General features: G+C 37.6%; 2 protein-coding genes across 2 annotated transcripts in view; one reads left to right on the top strand and one right to left on the bottom strand.

Moving 5' to 3' along the window:
- Window positions 1–275: 275 nt before the first annotated feature.
- On the top strand, window positions 276–6,874 carry LOC131949954 (protein lifeguard 4). The gene is made up of 7 exons (XM_059311920.1): window positions 276–459; window positions 2,107–2,215; window positions 3,180–3,285; window positions 3,924–3,957; window positions 4,156–4,273; window positions 4,989–5,034; window positions 5,287–6,874. The coding sequence occupies exons 1-7, from the start codon at window positions 321–323 to the stop codon at window positions 5,485–5,487; spliced, it is 753 nt and encodes a 250-aa protein (XP_059167903.1). The 5' UTR covers window positions 276–320; the 3' UTR covers window positions 5,488–6,874.
- Window positions 6,875–9,127: 2,253 nt separating this feature from the next.
- The window catches only part of LOC131949953 (receptor tyrosine-protein kinase erbB-2-like), a 97,731-nt gene continuing 82,952 nt past the window's right edge, over window positions 9,128–23,906 (bottom strand). The window contains exons 17-27 of the mRNA XM_059311919.1: window positions 22,993–23,094; window positions 22,207–22,257; window positions 19,186–19,307; window positions 18,255–18,483; window positions 17,653–17,763; window positions 16,887–17,095; window positions 15,213–15,335; window positions 13,912–14,053; window positions 12,063–12,129; window positions 10,639–10,744; window positions 9,128–10,273 (exon numbers count right to left, since the gene is read on the bottom strand). Of these exons, the coding sequence (XP_059167902.1) occupies window positions 9,956–10,273; window positions 10,639–10,744; window positions 12,063–12,129; window positions 13,912–14,053; window positions 15,213–15,335; window positions 16,887–17,095; window positions 17,653–17,763; window positions 18,255–18,483; window positions 19,186–19,307; window positions 22,207–22,257; window positions 22,993–23,094 (1,580 nt within the window). The 3' untranslated portion in view covers window positions 9,128–9,955. The remainder of the gene's footprint in view (window positions 10,274–10,638; window positions 10,745–12,062; window positions 12,130–13,911; window positions 14,054–15,212; window positions 15,336–16,886; window positions 17,096–17,652; window positions 17,764–18,254; window positions 18,484–19,185; window positions 19,308–22,206; window positions 22,258–22,992; window positions 23,095–23,906) is intronic.

Genomic DNA, 23,906 nt, shown 5'->3' with positions numbered 1-23,906 from the left:
GTGGGCTTTGTACACCACGCCACTGGTAGGCTTATTAAATATTAAAGAAAACACCGGATTTTTCGGTTAAATCGCTGTTCAAGGAAATAAATAAAAGAAACCATACCGCGGATAATTGTGTAAATAGACTTTTTCCTTAGAGCATTTTAAAACAAATATTGATTTTGAATTAAAGATTTATTGAATAAAAATTCTATTTCAAGCTTGTAAATATTAAGCTTCTAAGCGGTGAATGATATGGTATTAAACTATTACAGACATTTATTAACATTTTATATCTGATGCTATTTACACGTTGATGAAAACAACCCAAAGTAAAAATGGCGACCACTAAACAAAATACTGGAATGTCGGCCCCAATGTTTTCGCAGAAACAACATGGATCTGGATCAAGTGGAATTGTTGACGACTTCATGTATGGATCTAATGTGGCGTCGGCTCATATTTATATTCGAATGGGTAAGAAAATGTTCTTTTTAGAATAGGTTATTATAAAAAGATCTACAATCTAGGATTCTAGTGGTGGCCAATGCAATACCGTTTCAACGCCACTGCCACTACTGACACAGCTGAGTGATGGCAGTGGACCATCAGCGATCACAGATGGCCCATCAGCATCACATCATGATGAAAAAGAAAACGGACAGGTGGATGATTATAGATACCAGTGTCCGATAATGGAATCTTCTTTTAAAAAGGGGTGTTGGGTTGTTAGTTTGTTAGTAGGCCTACTGAGTAGTATTGTAATCTCGACTAATTTTAATTAAATTTTATGGTTAGAAATTAATTAGGGTTAGTTAGATAGTTAGGCGTATCCAGGGTTGGGGTTAGGGTTAGGGACAGGGTTAGCATTGACATTAGCCAGCCAAGAGTCTATTTAGTTAACTACCAGTAACCTAACACCCTTTTTTTTAAAGAAGATTCCATTATCGGACACGGGTGTAAACATTCTCCCCAGGTTTTTTTTAAGGGTTTTAAATTCTAGCCACATTCTTCTGCCACTTTAGTTTAGAATTTTACCTTCTCCCCAGACAGGTTTGACGCGAAGTGTCTCTAAAGTCTAAATTGAGTCTAAAAAAAAAATCTAAATCATACTAGCTCTAATACTAAATGTCCTAAATGAAAGGTGCGGGTTCAAAACCATCAGTTGCCATATCTTTTGACACTTAATTTTTATAGGTACCCCTATCATCAAAACTTTATTTTTTTCATGTTATTCATGAAAGGGTTACTTTTGTAACTTTTTATTGTTTGTTTGTTTGTGACGTAGGCCTAATTGCTGGAATAATTATAAAAAAAAGGAACTGCCCCTTACATTTTTTTGCTAAGAGAAAAAACTACTTGATAAAAGTCTAAAAGTGTGATGGAAACTGAATTATAGCTGATTCAAAAGGACATCCTGTTTTACCTGATATTTGTTCTATGTGAATTTTAAATGGTAATTGACAGTTGAATAACGATGTGAACTACTAACAAACTGATACATAAATAATATTATTTATTTAAAAATTACTAGATATGTTAGACTTGTATAGGTTTAATTAAGAGTACATAATGATAATTGATCATCTACGACCTACGTAGCAGATATGAGCCTAAAGGCTAAACTAAACCTAAACTATAGTATTTTTTTAATAACAATATAACACAAAAAATAGCACTGCTCTCTTAATCTAAACCTCACTCCCCAGTCACAATAAATGCTTTTATTATTGTAAGATATTATTCCCTGTTGTATTTAGCATGAAATGACAGCCGACTGGGAATAGCCGTATTGGGGCTATTCATAGTCGGCTGGGAATAGCCCCAATACGGCTATTCCCAACCGGCTGGGAATAGCCTTCAGCAGACTAAAAAGAAACTAGCTAACTAGCTAAAAACTATTTTAAAAGTTTTGCAATTGTAATTGTCTAGAGCATGGATTCATTTCAAAATTAAAATGATTTTATTTTCCAACCATTTTTTAAAAGCCCTTCCTTAAGGTAAAGAAAGTTTTTACCTATTTTTTAATCCTCAAAACTCAGTGACCAGTTTTTGTAAGCAATTTCTAATCCTTCCATATAATTACCATTTTAACATTTGCTATTTTCCATGTTTTTTAACCAGGGTTCATGCGCAAGGTTTTTGGAATTCTCACCGCACAGCTCTTTGTGACAACACTCATGTCAGCAGTTTTTATGTTGAGTGAACCAGTGCAAGAGTATGTACAGACCAAGTGAGTGGTGACTTTGTTGTTGAAACAACTTTTGTTGCAATAAAAATGTCAATACTGATGTTTCTCCTTATACCAGGGTTCATGCGACCTCCTGAAATTCCAGGAGGTCTTGGAAAACTCATAAAATTTTAAAAAAATTGTAAAAACCTCCTGGAGTTCTCATGAAATTTTTAAAAATTGTAAAAACTCCTGGAATTTTCATAAAATTGTAAAAATCTCCTGGAATTCTCATGAAATTTTAAAAAATCTCTTGAAATTTCGAATTTTCCACTGATGTTTTCATTTAAATATTTTTGCAAAAAATTGTTAAAAAGTAGATCTATTATAAAATATTGCCGTTCTTTGAAGGACAAATACATCAGCTGAGCCCGGTTCGTGTTTGATACAGCTTGTTTTAGGAAAAAATAAAAATGACCTCACGGACAATCTTAAATAGCAGTGTTATTACTGCTGTGACGTGCGCTCTAGGCCTACTATATTCTGACCTCAAATTAGCTCACTGCGACCTTTGTACCATTTCTTGGGGGTGGGGGGTAGATACCATTGACACATTGTAAAAGCAGTGTACAGACTCTACTACTACCATTAGGCTAAAAGCATAAATAAAGATGTGGTTTGGTTATTATCAAGGTGGTAATTTTTGGCTCCAATGTTTTTTCAAGTAGTTCCTAAACACTGCTTAAAATAATTAGTAGACCCCTTATAATTTAAGCTTATCTGGTCTAGGTCTTAACATTTTCCATCACATGTACTAATACTTTCTTAATTTTAAAATCACCTGGAATTTATTTAAAATTTCTGGAAATCTCATGGAAAACTCATGGAATTTATTTTTAGTTTTGGAGCATGAACCCTGTTAAAATAAAATGAATAGTTGACACTGGTAACCATAAACATGTAAAATTATATATATTATATATATATAAACATTCAAATTATATAAGCATGGTTATCTTTCTTTCAGCCATTGGATGCTTACTGTCAGTATTTTTGGAACATTTGGCGTTCTGCTGGCCCTGATGTGGAAAAGGCAAGAGACTCCCACAAACTACATTCTGCTGGGAATATTTGTAAGTGCACCCAGCTTGTTCAACTGTTTTATTACAGCCACACAGAGACAACTCCAAAATCAAACAACTGCTGCCTTGTAGTTTGTTCTTGGTTGGACAAAGGCTATGGAAGCAAATCCAAAAAGAAAAGCAGGCTGAAATCGGAGTCAATGGCCTCAATTGTGTTGGAGGCGTGGTCGAGTCGGCAAAAAGCTCATGGTTGATAAATTCGAACAAAGTCTCGAGTTCAAACCCACTGGCAGATAAATCTCGATTCCCTTCAACACTAATAATTAAGAACGAAGAAGAAGAAGAACTGTTTTATAGAAAGAGAAAGCTGAATTAATATAAATTTCTAGTAGTTTATCAACTTGTATTAACACTACTCAGTTCTCTGAATCTGTGTTTAATCATCATAAAATTCATAAAAATAGTTCACTTGTGAAAGCACAAGTAATAATATGACTATAAGACTGTTTTTGTATGTGTAGTTTTTTTGTTAGTTCTAAATAATATAGCCACCAGCAGTGTCATATTTACTGCTCTATGATAATGAAATGTTTTGGTAGAAAAAGTAATTGAACTACTTTAAAAAGTCTAAAAGTTTTTGTTTATGGCCCCTTGTCAACCCTTGCAACTATTTGACATTTTCTTTCTAGACTTTGATGGAGTCCTACGCCATTGGTGTTGTAGGTGAGATGCTTGCTTTTTGTTCTTTTAAGTCTGTTTATAATATATTGTATTATAATCTATAAGTTCCCAGCTATCTATAATTAAATCATTTATGATTATATAGTTCAAAATATTCATGGTATACTTTATAATATTTTTAAAATTTCAAATTGTTGGCATTAATGTCATACATGTCATTTACTTGTTTCTCTCTTCCAGTGACATTCTACAAAGTGCCTTCCGTCATTGAAGCCTTCCTGCTGACCATTGGGCTGACCATAGGCTTGACCTTGTACACTCTACAGAGCAAGAAGGACTTCACATCCTGGCATGCACCGTCAGTATTTGAATCATCTCTTTAAGTCTACTGTTTTACTGCCCCGTCAGTATTTAAATCATCTCTTTAAGTCTACTGTTTTACTGCACCGTCAGTATTTGAATCATCTCTTTAAGTCTACTGTTTTACTGCCCCGTCAGTATTTGACTCATCTCTTTAAGTCTACTGTTTTACTGCCCTGTTAGTATTTGAATCATCTCTTTAAGTCTACTGTTTTACTGCCCCGTCAGTATTTGAATCATCTCTTTAACTCTACTGTTTTACTGAAACTGTTCTTTTCAATGTACAGCTTTACTGTAGCAGGTTTTTTTTAAACTCCAATTGGAGAATACACAATTAAGTCATTTTCTGGTATAAGGCATTGGGAAATGTAATAACTGCACTGAATTAATACAGCCTATCTGGTATCTTGACAAGAAAAAATGAATCAAAATTGACATTTGAAATGAAAACACAAGTTTATGGAATTTAAGCTTCATATCTTCAGTTTTATTAGAAACTCATCAACCAAGCCATTAATCAAAACATCCTTTATTTGATCCAATACAGAGAATTACTTTAACTACACAGTTTAAAATAAATAATAAATCATTATAAGTAATACAAGTCCTCTTTACAAATGCTGCAAATTTATTTCTAAAGTAGCTGGTAGAGTGAGGGAATATTTAATATGTATATATGGCATACAGTAATAAGATCAAATGTTTCTTCACAGTGCTGTCATGTGCTTGTATGTTCTACTGTTGGCTTCCTTGATTCAGGTAGGTTTTTCTGTTTATCAATGAGAAAAGTACTCTCTTTTCTTACCTGTTAAGTCTAGTGCTCTCTCCCTGATTGTTAAGTAGTTCAGCTTAAATACCTGATCTCATAAATAAGATTTGACCATTTTATTTAGTGTGAACAATTATGCAAGTAATATCTTTGGGATAATATTTCTGATAAAATAATGTTGGAGTTTGTGACTCAAGCGATTACTCTGTGCCAACTTGTGAATGTTTGACCTAATGTTCCAGATGATTCTACCAATTCCAGCCGTCCACATGGGGATAAGTGTGGCCGGAGCTGTGCTGTTTTGTGTTTTTATTGTGGTGGACACACACATGCTGATGACCAAGCTCTCACCTGAGGAATACATCCTGGCCGCCATCAGTCTCTACCTGGATATTCTCAATCTCTTCCTCTACATTCTGCGCCTGCTTGGAGAGAGAAAATAATTCTCCGTCATTACAAGCCGTAACATCATCAGTGGCTGGAGTAACTTGTTCTTATTTCAGTTTTTATTTGTGTGATGGTATTTAGAGAAATGGGCTCTGTTGGGATAACCTTTTCTTTTGTTTGTTTAAATCTACTGAAACTGCTAGAATAAAGAAAATGAAAAAATCAAATTCCAATTACCTAACCTTCTAAGCAACAGTTAACAAAAATTGAAGGTGATAGTTTAAAAAAATGTCATCATTCCAACAGTTTGAAAGCTACACTGCACTAGTAATAAAATTTCAATCATCTAACCTATACGGCAAGCAGTTTTAAAAAATTTCACTGTGATAATTAAAACAGTTATGATTGTGATAGCCTTCTTGACTATTTCTATTATTTTACTATGTTGGTTCAATTATATTTAGAATTGATTTGTTCTTTTTAATCCAACATATTACTGTTTAATGTTTATTATCCTTTAAGTTCTATTTGCAGTCCAAAATATTCTTTAATCCGTTCAATACCTTATATTAGCCAGGTAATCAGGTGTTTGGGTAGGTTTTTATTCTTTTGTATAACATTTTCATCACATCAAAAACAAATGCACTCGGTTGGGATAAATAAGTATTAAAGCTCATGACTTTAAAACTTTAAATATAAGTTAATACATTTCTTTAATTGGCAGTATGATTTGTGCCAATGTTGCCTGGTTAGCCAATCTGCTGGATTGTTGGTTTCCTCCAGACATTACCTCCTCCATCTTCCAACATGTGTTTGCTTCATGCACTTTTTAAACATTTATTTATTTGGTTTGTTGACACACAACATCATTAAAATATGTTGCACACAAGTTGGCTTCTGATACAGACTAAAGCAACACAAACTATTATTTATTATGTAATGCTAAGGGGTTTTTTTATATAAAAAAATATATCTTTTGTTAAAGTGAAGAAAGTAGAATTTTAATAATATTGTATTGAGACGTATGTTTGATTTGGTGAATGCAGTGGCAGTAGTACTATAAGGTCAAAATAAACATTTCAATTTCATTTTTTAAAATTTGATACAAAAAATATTAGTTCTTTCTCAGGAAGAAAAAAATTGCAACTGTTTATTAAGTATAATATTACTGTGTGCATATACACCAATTATAATGTTTCAGAACTACTTGTGTACATTGCTTGTTTTTGCTTGTTTTAAAAGCCATCACATTTCATTCTGATGTGATGACGTGGGCAAACTCTTTTTAAAAAAAAAATAAAAAATTGCTCTTTTTATCTAGCTAGTAAAGCATTAATATGATACAGTTTTCAAGATTTATTTCTATATTATACATATAAATATAAATGTCTTGTTTAATGCACTGTGCATAATTTTGGTGAATTAAAAGTATTAGTTAAATCATTAGCCGAGTTTATTAAAATTTATTTAATAAAGGAAACTATAGTTGACAAAAAAAAAGCTGTGAATTGTACCTTTACAACGGTTTGAATAAGAAGTAACATCTGCAAATTATGTCAATTTTTAAGAGAGGGTCATTGTACTGACCAACTTCCTTTTCACAGCCAAGTGGGATTCCATCTGCGTACTGGTTTTACCTGGCATTTTCATTTCTCAGTGAAGCGAGTAATTTAAATTTTTAAGGATTTCCAGCGTTAAGGTCCCATTATTGTAGTTAATGCACCATTATCATCCAATTCTCTGCGATCATGACAATCATGATTTTGCAATTAGGAAAAATAAAGGTTGTTGACAGCGGCATGCTCGTTATCTCACAGATTAGTTTCAAATGAGTTTTTTATTTTCATAAGGTGTTGGACATGTCCTTGAAAGAAAAATATCTTGAGGGCAAATATGTTAAACATTGTCCTTGTTGTATAGTGTTAACATAGTCCTATTGTGTTAAAGATTGTATTGGTGTTTGTATAGTTTTAACATTTTCCATGTGCTGGTGTGGTGTTAAATATAAATCAGATATTGATGTGATGTTAAATACTGTCAGAGTAATGATATATAAACGCTGAGCCATGCAGTCTAACATTCTTTGCTCAGAAAGCTATTTTTACCTGAAAACAGATTTTCTCTGTAAGGATTATTTATTTATCCTTTTGTTTTCATTTATGTTGGGGAAAAACATTCTTTTTGCCAATTTGTTCTTGAAACCTTTTCAATGACTTAAAATTTAAATTACTTGGGGATGATTATTTTCTTGGAAATCTAATTAAAATTTTTGCAGAGTAAACATTTGGGTTTTCCTCCTCCATACATTAGGGCGTTGGTCCTGAAATAACGCCATCATAAGGGTTGTGCCCATCCAAGACATTGCGGGAGGCGGACCTGTTGAATTAAATTAACCAACTTTGCTGAACGTGGACCTGTTAGAAACAATATTAACCAACCTTTTCGAACTCTGAAGACATGTCTAAATTTATAAATGTAGTTTGGCTGAAAATGTTTCTATGTATAAATAACTGTAACACAGCCAGTTGCCTTGTCATAGCTGAGAAAAAGATGACCAAACACACAAAAACACTAAGACAGCTACTACAAACACATATACAACTAAATAAAGTAGGTAAGAAGTAATTAAATCCAATGTGCGTTGTTTTAATGCTAACAAAATATTTTATTGTAGTTAAATTTACTTCTGTACTTATATCAACATGAAATATTTTTTTTTCAAAACATTTTTTTTTGTTAAATTCTCAAACATTTTCAAAGTCATATCCTAGTAAATTTAAAAATGTATTTTAAATGTTGTCAATCACAGCTTTTCTGTGATCTTGAAGGCCAGCTCCAGGTTTTTCGTTCAATTCCTACTTGTAATCGATCTAATATTGATTTTATTTATTTTTCTTACATTTTCTTTCATATTCTTTTCAGTAACTTAATTATACGGTTTTAAACTAGTTGCTGTTCCTGTAAGAAAACTTTGGGAATGACTGCTCTATATATATTTTTTAAGACTTACAATCTCTCCCAAAATACATCCAGTTCGGTTTTCAAATGGTCGTCTCATTAGCTAATAGGCACTGATAGATATGGCCTACTTTCATAATGGAACAGCCTTTGATCCACCTGCGTCTGATGTTTCCAACTCTCAAATAGACTACTCTTTCTTTCAACTTGTTGCTCCCTCCCCAAGTGAATCTCAACATTTGGGCGTGAGGGGCATTTCATTAAATCATCGCGAGGGGCAGTTCATTAAATCATCGCGAGGGGCATTTCATTAAATCATCGCGAGGGGCAGTTCATTAAATCATCGCGAGGGGCATTTCATTAAATCATCGCGAGGGGCAGTTCATTAAATCATCGCGAGGGGCAGTTCATTAAATCATCGCGAGGGGCAGTTCATTAAATCATCGCGAGGGGCAGTTCATTAAATCATCGCGAGGGGCAGTTCATTAAATCATCGCGAGGGGCAGTTCATTAAATCATCGCGAGGGGCAGTTCATTAAATCATCGCGAGGGGCAGTTCATTAAATCATCGCGAGGGGCAGTTCATTAAATCAGGGACGACCTATAGTTCCTCTCCCCAGGCATCTCTCCGGAAGGGGACATTATTCCCCCTTCCCCCAGACGAAATAGAAAACCAAATTAAAGTTATATATAAAATATAGATTAACTTAACTATTCCATGTCTAAAAGAGAGCCTGTCATATCTTATCGCTGGGAGTCTCACGGAGATTAGGTTGTACGAATTTGAAGGGTCACCAATTGGTCGTAGTTCTCTGCTTCAGCTGGTGAAGATCAGTTGTCTTTTTAAAAAATTATACGTAATAGTTCTTGGTCGCACACGAACACACGTTATTGTGTGCGTGTGTTGAGGGTGACACGAATACCATATTCCACAGTTCTTGTATGTGTAACATCGACGTCATTCGGCAGCGAGTTCCAAACTTAACTGTTTGAATAACGTTTGACCAATCATACAAACATAGTAAGTGACCTCATAGACAAGACCTCCAGACTGGTTAGCCACTTGCCACACAATTCCCTGTTCATCTATCCACAGATTAAGAGTCAAATAATAATGTAGTGTGTATAATCCTTAGTTCTAATATAAAACAAGCGAGTCCATGATGAACATACATATCAAAGTGTTACAGAGAGGGTATAGCTGCACCAGGAGAAATGTTATTTACTATAGCTCTAAACATAGCACTGCCTACTTGAGTTTTCTATTTGAAGCCTGCTCTAAAATCTACCTGCGATTTTTTTGTTCTAATCCATGTTTTATTAAATGGTGGTTGAGGCGTGGAATCGGAACTCTAAACCCGATTAAATAGGTATAAATTATTGCTTTTACATTTAGTTTTTCTAACAAAAATATAAGTAGAAATGTGCAATCCTGTTCTGTTATTAAAATACTGGTGTAAAAATCATATAAATTTGATAAATAAAGTATTGTGTGAAGTCGATGACACATGTCTAGTGCAGTCGTACGTGCTGCGCCGGGTCAAAGGTGACCGGCTGACCCGTGGGTTAAATAGTCTGGTCGGACGACATGCTCTGGAAGCCTGACGTCACCGTGCTATCGCTGCCCAGCTCGGTGCCGTCCTTGTGGATGGACCCCGCCAGGATGGGGAACGTCTCGTCGTACTGGGAGTCGCCGCTCCCGCCGCTGTAGCTCCTGACGTCAGCCTCGCCCAGCTTGTGCCGCGCCGTGCGGTACTGGTAGGTCAGCTGTTTTTTAGACCGGTACACAAAGTCCAGCGAGGTCACTTGGTCGTCCATGTCCTCCGGTGTGAACGGAAGTGGGTTGGAGGTTTTCAGGCCGTGGAGGTGAAGGTCGATGTATTCCTGAGACCAGAAATATAGTACATGAGTGTGAGTGGGTAGATCTATATAATATATATATATATATATATATATATATATATATATATATATATATATATATATATATATATATATATATATATATATATATATATATATATATATATATATATATATATATGTCTTTTAATTATTAGGATTGTAAAGAAATAAGGATACGGCTGTTTTTATATACTTAAACGTAATTAAACGTAATTCTCAAGCACTGATTAAAAAAAAAAGTAGATTTGTGTAAAGATCGAAATGTGTAAGTATGAAACCAAAGAGTGTTGTATGAAAGAAGGAGAGTGCCGGACTGTCCGTGCACCCTATCTACTGACACTGACCACTTCTTTTGTCTTCTGGATGAGGTTGTCCAGCGTCTGCTCCAGCTGTCTGAAGGAAGGCCTCAGTCTGGGATCTTCTCGCCAGCACGCTCGCATGATACGGTACCTGGTGGGGCGGGGATCAACAGCACTTACATTAGCGTGTACACAGGGGGGATGGACTACACATTAGCATGTACACACGGGATCAACAGCACTCACATTAGCGTGTACACACGGGATCAACAGCACTCACGTTAGCGTGTACATAGGGGAGGAGGGACTAGTAGCATGTACACACGGGAGGATGGACTACACATTAGCATGTACACAGGGGAGGATGCTCTACACATTAGCGTGTACACAGGGGAGGATGGACTACACATTAGCATGTACACACGGGATGATGGACTACACATTAGCGTGTACATCGGGGAGGATGGACTACACGCATTAGCATGTACACACGGGAGGATAGACTACACATTAGCGTGTACATCGGGGAGGATGGACTACACGCATTAGCATGTACACACGGGAGGATGGACTACACGCATTAGCATGTACACACGGGAGGATAGACTACACATTAGCGTGTACATCGGGGAGGATGGACTACACGCATTAGCATGTACACACGTGAGGATGGACTACACGCATTAGAGTATACACGGGGGAGAATCGACTACACACATGTACACTCGGGGGGAGAATTGACTACACACAACATGTACACACGGGAGAATAGACCACACATAACAATTAACATGTACACAGGTGATAATTTACTACACATTAAGATATCACTTATTAAGTGTGAAGTAAATCAATTAGATTTAAAACGTTGAGCTTCTACTTTGGACCTGTCAATAGGGCAGATGAAGTAGAGTTCAACTATTTTCATGCCCTCAGCATAAAAGGGAAATTGTCGGTTGTATACCTAGACATTTGTACATCACAACCATGAGCCAGGTACCCAAGAGAGCTGGGTGGACTCCGTCCAAACTAGTAATCCAGCGCTCTAGCACCGAACAACACCGTCACATTTACATATATGTCTATGATTTGGGTGTTGTGGAGTCGGGTTTGTGGTGTGGTCTGAAACCATTGGTCAAGCCCAGAGGCATAGCGGGGCAGGGGGGGGGGGGGGCGGGGGGTTCGGACTGCACCGGGTGACACCATTTAGGGGGGTGACACCAAGGCAAAAAATAGGAAAATATATAGAGAAAAATTTGAGAGGGGGGGGGGTACAAATAGAAAGTTTGAGGGGAGGAAGGTGCAAATCGAAAATTGAAAGTTTGTCCCCGGGAAGAGTCGCTACGCCTCTGGGGGCGGGGGGGGGGGGGGGGGGGGGTTGACACCATTAGGTGCCGCACCGGGTGACACCCGACCTCGTTACGCCACTGGTCAAGCCCCACATCCCCCGCCCCCCATCAAACACTTACAGCTGCTCTGGACATGCGGGGGGCTTGGACATCCTGTAGCCGTATTCATGCAGCTCTCGGAGCTGTTCTGTGGGAGAACAAGCAGGAGACTTTAATCACTAATTACACACTAATTACACACTAATTACACACTAATTACACACTAATTACACACTAATTACACACTAATTACACACTAATTGCACACTAATTACACACTAATTACACCCTAATTACACACTAATTACACACTAATTACCAACTATTTTCCATCGATCGACAAATAAAATAATAATTTTTTTGGACATATTCTTACAACATTACAAAATACCAAATTTTAATGCTATTCTTAACGGTGAAAATTCAATTGTTTAATTAATTGGTGTGTCGATAATGTATGGAAGAAAAATTTGATGGATTTTTATTCAGGGGTGGGTTTATATCGCATTTAGCTTAGAATATTAGCAGATTATTCAAACAAGAGGATACATTACATTTAGGTAACAAGTTTCGCTTCTCTACAAATTTAGTTTGTAATACAGCGTAAAGTTTTCTGTTTATACTAGAGCAGAGGTTTTATTCTAATTATATATTAAGTATAATGGTTTAACAAAAATCGTGCAAAGATTATTACACCTTGGTTTAAAAAATAAATGGCACGTTTTTAATATTTTCTCTTTTGTGTGGTCTTAATTTTTCTACCTACTACAGTTTTTAAGGAAACATCTTATAGGTTGTCTCCCTTGGCTCTTTCAAATTAATGCAAGTGACGAAGTAGCAAATGTAAATGTTGGAATTTAAAATAATTAATAATATATTTTATTTTTAAACTTTTCAATTTTGCTGAAGTGATTAACTAGTGATGTAATACATTATTATAATGTAATATACTGATTTTACTTTCTCGTATACAGAGTACAGTGGACGTATTGTAACCGTGCACAAAAATCACATGTAACTTTTTAGTTTTACACCTCAGTGTACTTCATCATATACGGAATATAGAGGAATTATTCACAATTCTAAATCCAAATTGATCAACATCTCGGCGTCTTACACGTCATCGAGTCGGAAAAACTGAGCGTTGCAATTTTGTCTGTGTTTCTGTGTGGATGTGTGTTTTTCTGTGAGCAATATAACTTATTACCATTACAGCTAGGTTGACAAAATTTCATAAATAAATATTATGTCAAACTTTAGAACTGTATCAACTTTTCAGCAATTTCCGGTAACCGGAAGTTGAACTTATTCTACTTTTCCGATTACTCAAAAATGCATATGAATTTATTATTTAACTTGATTCGTCCTACATGACCGAATAATTGCGAGCAAAATTTTAAACACTTCCACCGGACCGAGTTATTTTAAACTTTTTGCGTAGGTCAAGAATCGAAGACAATGTGTTGTGACATAACATGTTACTTAATTCGATGATTAATCAACTCTTTGAAAAGAGTACTAATGTTACGTACATATTGTTTGCTGTTCATTCTGTGCGTAATTTTTTTTTCTACGAGATAGGCCTACTGTTATATTAAAAAAAATTAAGCATTTAAAAATTGATTAAAAATTATTTCTATATCCCGAGTAGCAATTCCCCGTAGTATTATATTAGAATATTCGAGAAAGATTGGGGGGTGGGGGGGGGGAGAAATCATTCCCGCTGTATTTAACGTTACAATTAAATAATTTAAATATGTATGTATATATATATATATATATATATATATATATATATATATATATATATATATATATATATATATATATATATATATATATATATATATATATATATATATATATATATGAGAGAGAGGAGAGAGAGACTAAATATGTTGAAAAGTAGAATGTAGTTGGATGATCTTACCTGTGGTCACCTGAGGATATGGAGTGCCACCAAACGTATAGAGCTCCCACAGCAAAATACCAAAGGCCCACACGTCACTTTTTGAGCTATACTGGCCCCACAGTAGAGCTTCAGGACTCAGCCATTTGAAGGGTACCCGGTCCTGTGGCGTTGGAGAGATAGGTGAAGTAGAGCTTAGGTTTGTGGGGTGTGGAGATTGGAGATCAGACGTAGAGCTAAGCTTTTTGGTGACATCAGGTGAAGTAGAGCTAAGCTTTGTTGGGTGGGGAGATCAGATGAAGTAGAACTTAGGTTTGTGGGGAGATCAGGTGAAGTAGAGCTAAGCTTTTTGGTGACATCAGGTGAAGTAGAGCTAAGCTTTTTGGTGACATCAGGTGAAGTAGAGCTAAGCTTTTTGGTGACATCAGGTGAAGTAGAGCTAAGCTTTGTTGGGTGGGGAGATGAGATGAAGTAGAACTTAGGTTTGCGGGGTGGTGAGATCAGGTGAAGTAGAGCTAATCTTTTTGGTGACATCAGGTGAAGTAGAGCTAAGCTTTGTTGGGTGGGGAGATCAGGTGAAGTAGAGCTTAGCTTTGTGGGGAGATCAGGTGAAGTAGAGCTTAGGTTTGCGGGGTGCTGAGATCAGGTGAAGTAGAGCTAAGCTTTGTTGGGTGGGGAGATCAGGTGAAGTAGAGCTAAGCTTTGTGGGGAGATCAGGTGAAGTAGAGCTTAGCTTTGTTGGGAGATCAGGTGAAGTAGAGCTTAGCTTTGTTGGGAGATCAGGTGAAGTAGAGCTTAGCTTTGTGGGGTGGGGAGATCAGGTGAAGTAGAGCTTAGGTTTGTGGGGTGGGGAGATCACGTGAAGTAGAGCTAAGCCTGGCTAGTTATTTATCTAATGTTTATTTACAATTTTCATCCAAGCAGTCGTGTCACAAAGGTTAGATAGGAAAACATTTTGTGCGGCACAAAGGGATTTGTTGATCCTTCTAGCCCAGATGTCTAGGAGCAGTAGACATTTATAATAGTAGAATGTGTGTTGAGTTCATATGTGTGTATGTGTATTGATTAGTGTGTCTAGCATGTGGAATGTGATGCGTGTGTTCATATATGGTACGTGTGTGGATTCGTTTGTGTGTTCACTTGTGTGCGTTCATGTGTGTGTGTGTGTGTTCATGTGTGTGTTAATGTGTATGGGTGTGTGTTCAGCGTATGTGTTCATGTGTGTGTGTTCATGTGTGTGTTCATGTGTGTGTGTTCATGTGTGTGTTCATGTAGTGTGTGTTCATGTGTGTGTGTGTGTGTGTGTGTGTGTGTGTGTTTACCTTTTGAACCCTCTTGTAATGACCGAGCTCGTAGGCGTCCTTGGAGAGACCAAAATCCGATACCTTGGCTATGGGACCTTTAGTCAGTAGACAGTTCCGTGCGGCCAGGTCCCGGTGAATGTACTGCAGGAGACACAAGCAAAACATTGACGTTGATAACAGAACATGGTGGCCTTAAGGCAGGGGTTCCCAACCCCGTGTCCGCGGGCGCCATGGCGCCCGCCGAACGATTCGGATGTGCCCGCCTCTCACTTTTCGACAGAGACAGAATTTTTTTCATAAACAGTATTGAAAGGTTGAAGGGGTGCAAATCGAAAAGTTGAGGGGCTGGGGGTGCAAATCGGAAGTTTGAAGGGGGGTGCAAATCGAAAATTTTAGGGGGGGGGGGTTGCAAATCGAAAGTTTTGTCCCCGGGTGACAGGAAGGGTCGCTACGCCACTGGGTGCCCGCGACCCTACCGATAATTTAGAATGGGCTCTAGAGTAAAAAAAGGTTGGGAACCCCTGCCTTGAGGTATGTACAAGTAGGCTCGGTATTCTACAAGTAGGTAAATATACGTAGACGTGGTACTTTACAGGTAGATAGCTAATGTATTCGTAATGTACCATCGAATACAATAAAAGAAAACCAGAAATGGCAGAAAACAACATCTACATTAGTTTTGTCTTTTAGGATTAGAAATACAGAAGCCGCTAAGGACATTCTTAGTGCGTGAAACTAGAGATTAATTACGAATGAATTAATTAGAAACTGATAATTAACGCATAACACGTTTTAGTGTCACTGCCAATGTTCCCTGTCAGTTGCACGGTCGCGCCGTACTTGTAAACCTGCCGCGCAGTCACTTTGTAAAATACAAGTTAAATCGATTGACAGCATAACACACGCAGAATATATTTAGCACGCGAGCACTTGCTTCGTTGATGGAATGTGGATCACAGTGTAAGTTCAATGTATAAAATATTGCCACGGTCTGAAAATCAAATTCATGCGTGGAAATCCTTGTTACAACACGAGTCGATTTTTTTTTTGTTTCGTTTGTTTTAAAGCTCGTTTAATTTTCATGTCAAGTTTCTGTATTGCAGCTACTAACAATCGACTGTTCTTGCAAACACGTCAACTATTCCCTAATGTATACGAAAATCCCGAGCCTACAGTTAACCGTTCCCCCAATGCAGTCGGAAGCCCTATCTCATAACGTCAACAATTCCGCGATGTAAACAGACGTCCCTAGCAGAGAAGGTACAGACGAGCTATGCCACAGCGTCAACAATTACCCGATGCATCTCCAAATGCCCCATGCCCAAACGTCAACAGTTACCCGATGCATCTTTAAATGCCCCATGCCCAAACGTCAACAATTACCCGATGCATCTCCAAATGCCCCATGCCCAAACGTCAACAATTACCCGATGCATCTCCAAATGCCTCATGCCCAAACGTCAACAATTACCCGATGCATCTCCAAATGCCCCATGCCCAAACGTCAACAGTTACCCGATGCATCTTTAAATGCCCCATGCCCAAACGTCAACAATTACCCGATGCATCTCCAAATGCCCCATGCCCAAACGTCAACAATTACCCGATGCATCTCCAAATGCCTCATGCCCAAACGTCAACAATTACCCGATTCATCTCCAAATGCCCCATGCCCATAACGTCAACACTTACCCGATGCATCTCCAAATGCCTCATGCCCTTGGCTATCTGCCATGCAAACATCATCAAATTGGCGTTGTCCTCCGTCTTAGGGGCGCTCTGCTCCACCATGCGCCCGTCGCTCCCCACACTGACGTACTGCAGGGGGAAGGTGCACTCTGTCTTTAGGTAGGAGAGGAGGTCCCCCAGCTCGGCGTACTCCATCACGATACAGCACTGGCCTGACGAGATACACACAAGTTGTGGGAATAGGATGAAATGTATTGTACACATAAGTCGTGGAAATAAGAGGAAATAAAATATACACGTAAGTCATACAAATAAGAGGAAGCTCTATTTGCACACAAGTCCTACAAATAAGAGCCTATTGTCACATTAAAGTCGTATAAAAAAGAGAATGTTCTAGATCTAGACGTACACAATTCGTAGAGATAAAAGGAAATGAAAGATACACAAGTCGTACAAAGAAGAGGAAGCTCAATTAGAACTAAAGTCGTACAAATAAGAGCCTATTTAAGTTACCTTAAGGTCGTTTAATAATAGTATGTTCTGGATGCACACAATTCGTACAAATAAAAGGAAATGAAAGATACAAAAATAGTCATACACATGAGAGGAAGTTCAAGTTACACAAAAGTCGTATAAAGAAGTTCTAGATACACAACTTTCGTACAAACAAGAAGTAAAACATACAGTGGCAGTAACGAGTAACCGATAACCTGAATTTGGTGCACACTAACAGAGCCATAATAAACACAAAGTGTTGACTTGAACCCACCTTCAAATATCGTGGACCCGTACAGGCCTATAATGTTGGGATGTGGACCCACGTTCATCATTTGCTCCAGTTCATCTCGCAGATTTCGAATTTCGTCATCTGTTGCCGTCTCTTCAAAGGCAACAATACAAAAGATGTTGATGTTTTCAATTGTAAAACAATTTTTTTCTTATATCTTTATTCAGCCCCAACCGATTTAATTTTTAAAATCTTTTCTATTCATAGACGTTATATTTTCAGGGTTGTTTATTTTCATTACAAATTGCTTTTTAAGTCAGAAATCAGAAATATTGTTTGCTTCTGACGAAGACTATACAGCAATACTTTTGAAATGTAGCCTACGTATTTTTTCTATAATGTTTTTAAAATATATTTCCAATTGTATATATATATATATATATATATATATATATATATATATATATATATATATATATATATATATATATATATATATATATATATATATATATAATGTATAATTTGAATTGATCCTTTATACTTGAAAAAAAATGCTTGAAGCTTTCGATCCACCTCTTGCTTAAAATAAATAAATAAATTAACTAACAGAAAGAATTGTTTTTCTCGTTGAAAAAATTCACCTTTCAATCTTTTGATGGCGACTTTGACCGGGTCCCGATCGTGTGAGTTCAGGTAGGCGTAGGCCTCATAGACCTGACCAAAGGCCCCTCGGCCGATCATGTGACCGATGTCCTTGATTCGCAGGCTGTGTCTGGCACTACACCGGCACTCGACGGATGCGGGGTTGACGTTTCCGCTCGAGAACTGGACCTCGTCCTTCGTCACGTTCATGATGCTGGACCTTGTGTTCTAGAGGTGGGGAATACTTAGGTCAGGGACCTTGTGTTCTAGAGGTGGGGAATACGTTAGGTCAGGGACCTTGTGTTGTAGAGGTGGGGAATACGTTAGGTCAGGGACCTTGTGTTGTAGAGGTGGGGAATACGTTAGGTCAGGGACCTTGTGTTGTAGAGGTGGGGAATACGTTAGGTCAGGGACCTCATGTTCTAGAGTTGGGGAATACGTTAGGTCAGGGACCTCATGTTCTAGAGTTGGGGAATACGTTAGGTCAGGGAGAGATCTAGAGGTGGGGAATACATTAAGTCAGGGACCTTGTGTTCTAGAGGTGGGGAATACGTTAGGTCAGGGACCTTGGGTTGTAGAGGTGGGTAATACATTGGGTCAGGGACTATATTCTAAAAAGCCAATGACCTTTGATTTAGTTTTAGATATGCGGAATGATGGTTTTTATTTGTTTGAAGAATAAATTATAACCAATATATTTGTTTCATAAAAAATAACTTAGTAGAGGACACACCAGATGACGACAGAATAGTTGTGTATTATCGCCAAATATCTACCCATACACCCCACACAACAGCTGTATATCTCCCACACGCCTCCCACAACGTTGCATATTTACCCACACACCCCACACAACGCTGCATATTTCCCCACACACGACACACAACGCTGTATATCTCCCACACGCCTCACACAACGTTGTATATTTACCATTTTCCCGTTGTACCTCTTCAAAAGTCGTCGCTTTGTCCTGTAGTGTCGACCAAATATGAAGAGGATGACGAAGACACAAACGATGAAGACGATAGAGGCAGCCACAGCAAGCGGCACAACTGTCAAACCAACAAGAAGAGAGCGTTGACATTTGTATCACTTGTGTTAAAATGTGTGTGACAAAAATATTTTAAAAGTTCAATTTTGTTACGTAAGTGGGTGTACCTGTCACTAAGATCGAAATTTCTAAATGTGATAATAATCAATGCTCATTATCTTCATTAAGTGTAGTATCTACTGTAGTCTCATTACTTCTTAGCCTGATAGTTTGACAGAGATTGGACCTGGTGTCTTGACCTGAGTGCCCTGTTCTGATTGCCCTGACCTGGTGCCCACAGTGTGTACCCCAACCTGGTGCCTAAGGTAGGTGCCCATGAACTAGTGCTTGGGACTGGTGTCAGAATAGTATAGTTGTTTATATTTCGATAGAGCGAAACTCAACAATCTCAAATAAAACCTTTAGATTTAAATCCTGATAAATTCGTCCCTCGGCCCCTGAAGTTAAATCCCCCTCCCCTTTTGGGTTTATAAAAATGTAACGAGAAATAAGATTTGTCTTATCTAGATATTACATTTCTTAATTATTAATTTTAATGAAGGATGTCGTTTATTTTAATCCCATGTGTTGGATGTAAAAAAAAACACAAGATTTAATTCCATTCTTTGTTAGACAAAAGAGCTCAAGGGGACATCACCGTAGGGTTTTGTTGTGTTCACATTGATACACATCACAGGTGTAGGAGACTAAACACCACGTACACCAATCACGTCGCGTGACACACCGCTACATCCCAGGTGTAGGAGACTAAAACACCACGTACACCAATCACGTCGCGTGACACACCGCTACATCACAGGTGTAGGGAGTTAAAACACCACGTACACCAAACACGTCGCGTGACACACCGCTACATCCCAGGTGTAGGGAGTTAAAACACCACGTACACCAAACACGTCGCGTGACACACCGCTACATCCCAGGTGTAGGAGACTAAAACACCACGTACACCAATCACGTCGCGTGACACACCGCTACATCCCAGGTGTAGTAGACTAAAACACCACGTACACCAATCACGTCGCGTGACACACCGCTACATCCCAGGTGTAGGAGACTAAAACACCACGTACACCAATCACGTCGCGTGACACACCGCTACATCACAGGTGTAGGGAGTTAAAACACCACGTACACCAAACACGTCGCGTGACACACCGCTACATACCAGGTGTAGGGAGTTAAAACACCACGTACACCAAACACGTCGCGTGACACACCGCTACATCCCAGGTGTAGGAGACTAAAACACCACGTACACCAATCACGTCGCGTGACACACCGCTACATCACAGGTGTAGGGAGTTAAAACACCACGTACACCAAACACGTCGCGTGACACACCGCTACATCCCAGGTGTAGTAGACTAAAACACCACGTACACCAAACACGTCGCGTGACACACCGCTACATCCCAGGTGTAGGGAGTTAAAACACCACGTACACCAAACACGTCGCGTGACACACCGCTACATCCCAGGTGTATGAGACTAAAACACCACGTACACCAAACACGTCGCGTGACACACCGCTACATCCCAGGTGTAGGGAGTTAAAACACCACGTACACCAATCACGTCGCGTGACACACCGCTACATCACAGGTGTAGGAGACTAAAACACCACGTCTACCAATCACATCACGTGATGGATGGTGCACACGGTTCAAATCAAATTCGTGACATTTGTTTTTGTCGTCCAACAAAAGTTTGGACTACAAAAACTCACAACTTTAAAACAATCGTTGCTGCGTATGTTTAGTTAAAATGAAATTAGGTCCTGGCTATCCAAGATAAAAAAAAAAATCAACGCTGCATAATGGATTATTTACGTGACATCGCATTAAAATATCTCTTTAAATATTTACATTTTTACTTTTGATTAACATTTTTGTCTACTTCTCTAGGTTTGCTTGTCCGTAAAACTAAAAAGTTTTTAATACATTTTGAGGTCAAGAAATTTTTTTAAAAATAATATAGCGTTGTGGTGAGTGGGGAGGACGGAAAGAGGGGTAAGAGGGGTGGGGTGAGGAATTGATTCCTTTCTTTTTTTTTGTCCAGGCATTTAGCCCACTGGGTTGGCACTAACAGGTCAATGCTGGTTTTAATAAGCAGACAAACGATAAAGAAATGGTAATTACATAACAGCTTTACCGAGCTTGTTGATTATGTAACAGCTATTTTATAATGAGAGCGTAACACGAACGTAGTGATGTTATTGTTTTCCTAATTGTTTTTATTACAAGCTTTTATTGAACTTGCTTTCTTGTATGTCTGTCTGTCTGTCGTGCTTAATGTTTCGTTTTCAATCGAAACTGTCGAGCGAAATTTCGAACACTTTTAACCGACACATTTCTACGAAACTTGGCACGTAAAATGCAATCTACATGAATATTGACTTTATGCTTGCTTAATTTTTAAAGAATCAATTAAAGTTTCCTATATCAATAACTATTTACCGTGCGATTATAATTATAAGACTTTTTTCGTGTTCATTTAGTGCCCAACTGTTTTTAATCATGCAATTGTATGATATTAAGATTTTTAAAGCTGACTTACAAAAACCCCCATAAAAAGCGTTTAAATAACAAACTTTTATGTAATAATGCACTAAAAATGAAAAAATAAATTATTTTCTTTAAATAATGCACTACTATTTAAAGAAAGAACTTTTTAAAAAGCGAGGTTCGCTTCACAAATTCTAGCGCAGGTATTCAAAACATAATAATACGACCCAGGCTTTTCTTTTTAGTTATTTAAATAGTAGTTCATTATTATATATTTAAATTAAATAATTCATTTTCTCCTTTTTAGTGCATTATTACATAAAAGTTTGTTATTAAAACGTTTTAATGCTTTTTTTAAAAGTGTATCTGTGATTAAAAATAGATTCAGCTTACACAACTCAGTGTTGTTTCGTGGATGTCTCTCAATCAATTTGGAATCGTTTTCTGTGGAGGAAGAGCAGAGAATTACAACCTGTCTCATATGTCATGATATGTCATGATATGTCATAATATGTCATGTGCGCCGCATACTGTCATTCTAGCTGTAATAAAAAAATAATAACGGGTTTAATCAATATATACTCGTAATTACTTGTAATTAAGATATTCTATATTTATAAGGTGCATGGTAACAAATTCTGGACAACAATTTAGATTTAGAGATAATTATCTTTTGTTAATGAACCTCTCGATAGCCGTAAGACATACTACTTCCTCGTGTACATATCTTATCATGGCCTTCAAACTTTTTTTTTTCAAGAAAATTTGTTTGACAATACATTTGCAAGATTTTGCATTCAAGCAATAAATCGTGTATGTAGTTATGGAATATCAAATGTAAATTTATAAACCCGATGCGTGATTTAATATGTCGTGGGAATAGAACGGCAATCATCTGTTTAAAAACGTAAAAAAAAAAACGTATACAGCCGTAAAATTCCCTAAATACAAGTTAACGTTAGACAACAGCTATAAATGAACTAATCATAGAACATGTTGGAAAATAGCTGGAAATACTGGAAAACAACCGCAAAAGTAACAACAGAATTCACAAACCTCCGTAAATTGACGAAAAAATCATCTCTAAAACAATACTCAGACATGTAAACATGAATAATAAGAAGGTAACGGGTATCTTTGAACTGACAGTACATCTGTACGAGAATGGCCTTGACCTACCTTTGTTCAAGTATGAGCACTGCTCGGCGTGCGAGTGGTCGACGGTGCAGGGGGAGCAGATGCCGACGCCGGAATAGCTCTTGTAGGTGCCATTAGGACATTCTGTGAAGGTGTGGAGAGTCTAGGATAACTTCCGGTAGGTAAGCAGTAAATTGTTGAACAGATTTAGTATTAACTCACCGCCCTTATGATTATTATAAAACAGCGTGGCCTAAGTGGTAGAGCACTAGGCTGCTAACTCAAAAGTCTCGAGTTCGAATCCGGATTTAAGTCAATATAACGTCCCTGAGTCCTAAATCGGCTCGGCAAAGTGCTGACCACACCTTCCCTTCATATGCCGAAGTCAAAAAACATATGAACTCTTCTTCATCTGCCCAATAGATCGCGAGATCTAAAGGGGATTCTTAACTTATACTTATTCCAGAATACAATCTCCTAAAGGTACAATCTTCTTTTCATATCTCCCAAAGGTACAATCCTATTTTCACAACCACCTAAAGGTTCAATCTTGTTTTCATAATCTCCTGATAGAAACGATTTTTTTTCCTAATCAAATTTACGGAAAGACAGACATTTACAGATACAAACTGACTTTCATAATATCCAACATATACTATATGTTAGCACAATCATATACAATCACAATCTTGCTTGCACAGCCCCATACAAGTACAATCTTACTTTCACAAGCACATACAAGTCCAATCATATACAATCACAATCTTGCTTCCACAACCCCATACAAGTACAATCTTACTTTCACAAGCACATACAAGTCCAATCATATACAATCATAATCTTGCTCTCACAACCCCAAACAAGCACAATCTTACTTTCACAAGCACATACAAGTCCAATCATATACAATCAAAATCTTGCTTTCACAACCTCATACAAGTACAATCTTCCATCCC

This window comes from Physella acuta, unplaced genomic scaffold (genome assembly GCF_028476545.2).
Source record: "Physella acuta isolate Inbredline_101_S28 unplaced genomic scaffold, ASM2847654v3 ptg000721l, whole genome shotgun sequence".
NCBI lineage: Eukaryota > Metazoa > Mollusca > Gastropoda > Physidae > Physella > Physella acuta.
Note: the sequence above shows the minus strand (reverse complement) of the source record. Positions and strands in the feature narration are given on the sequence as shown.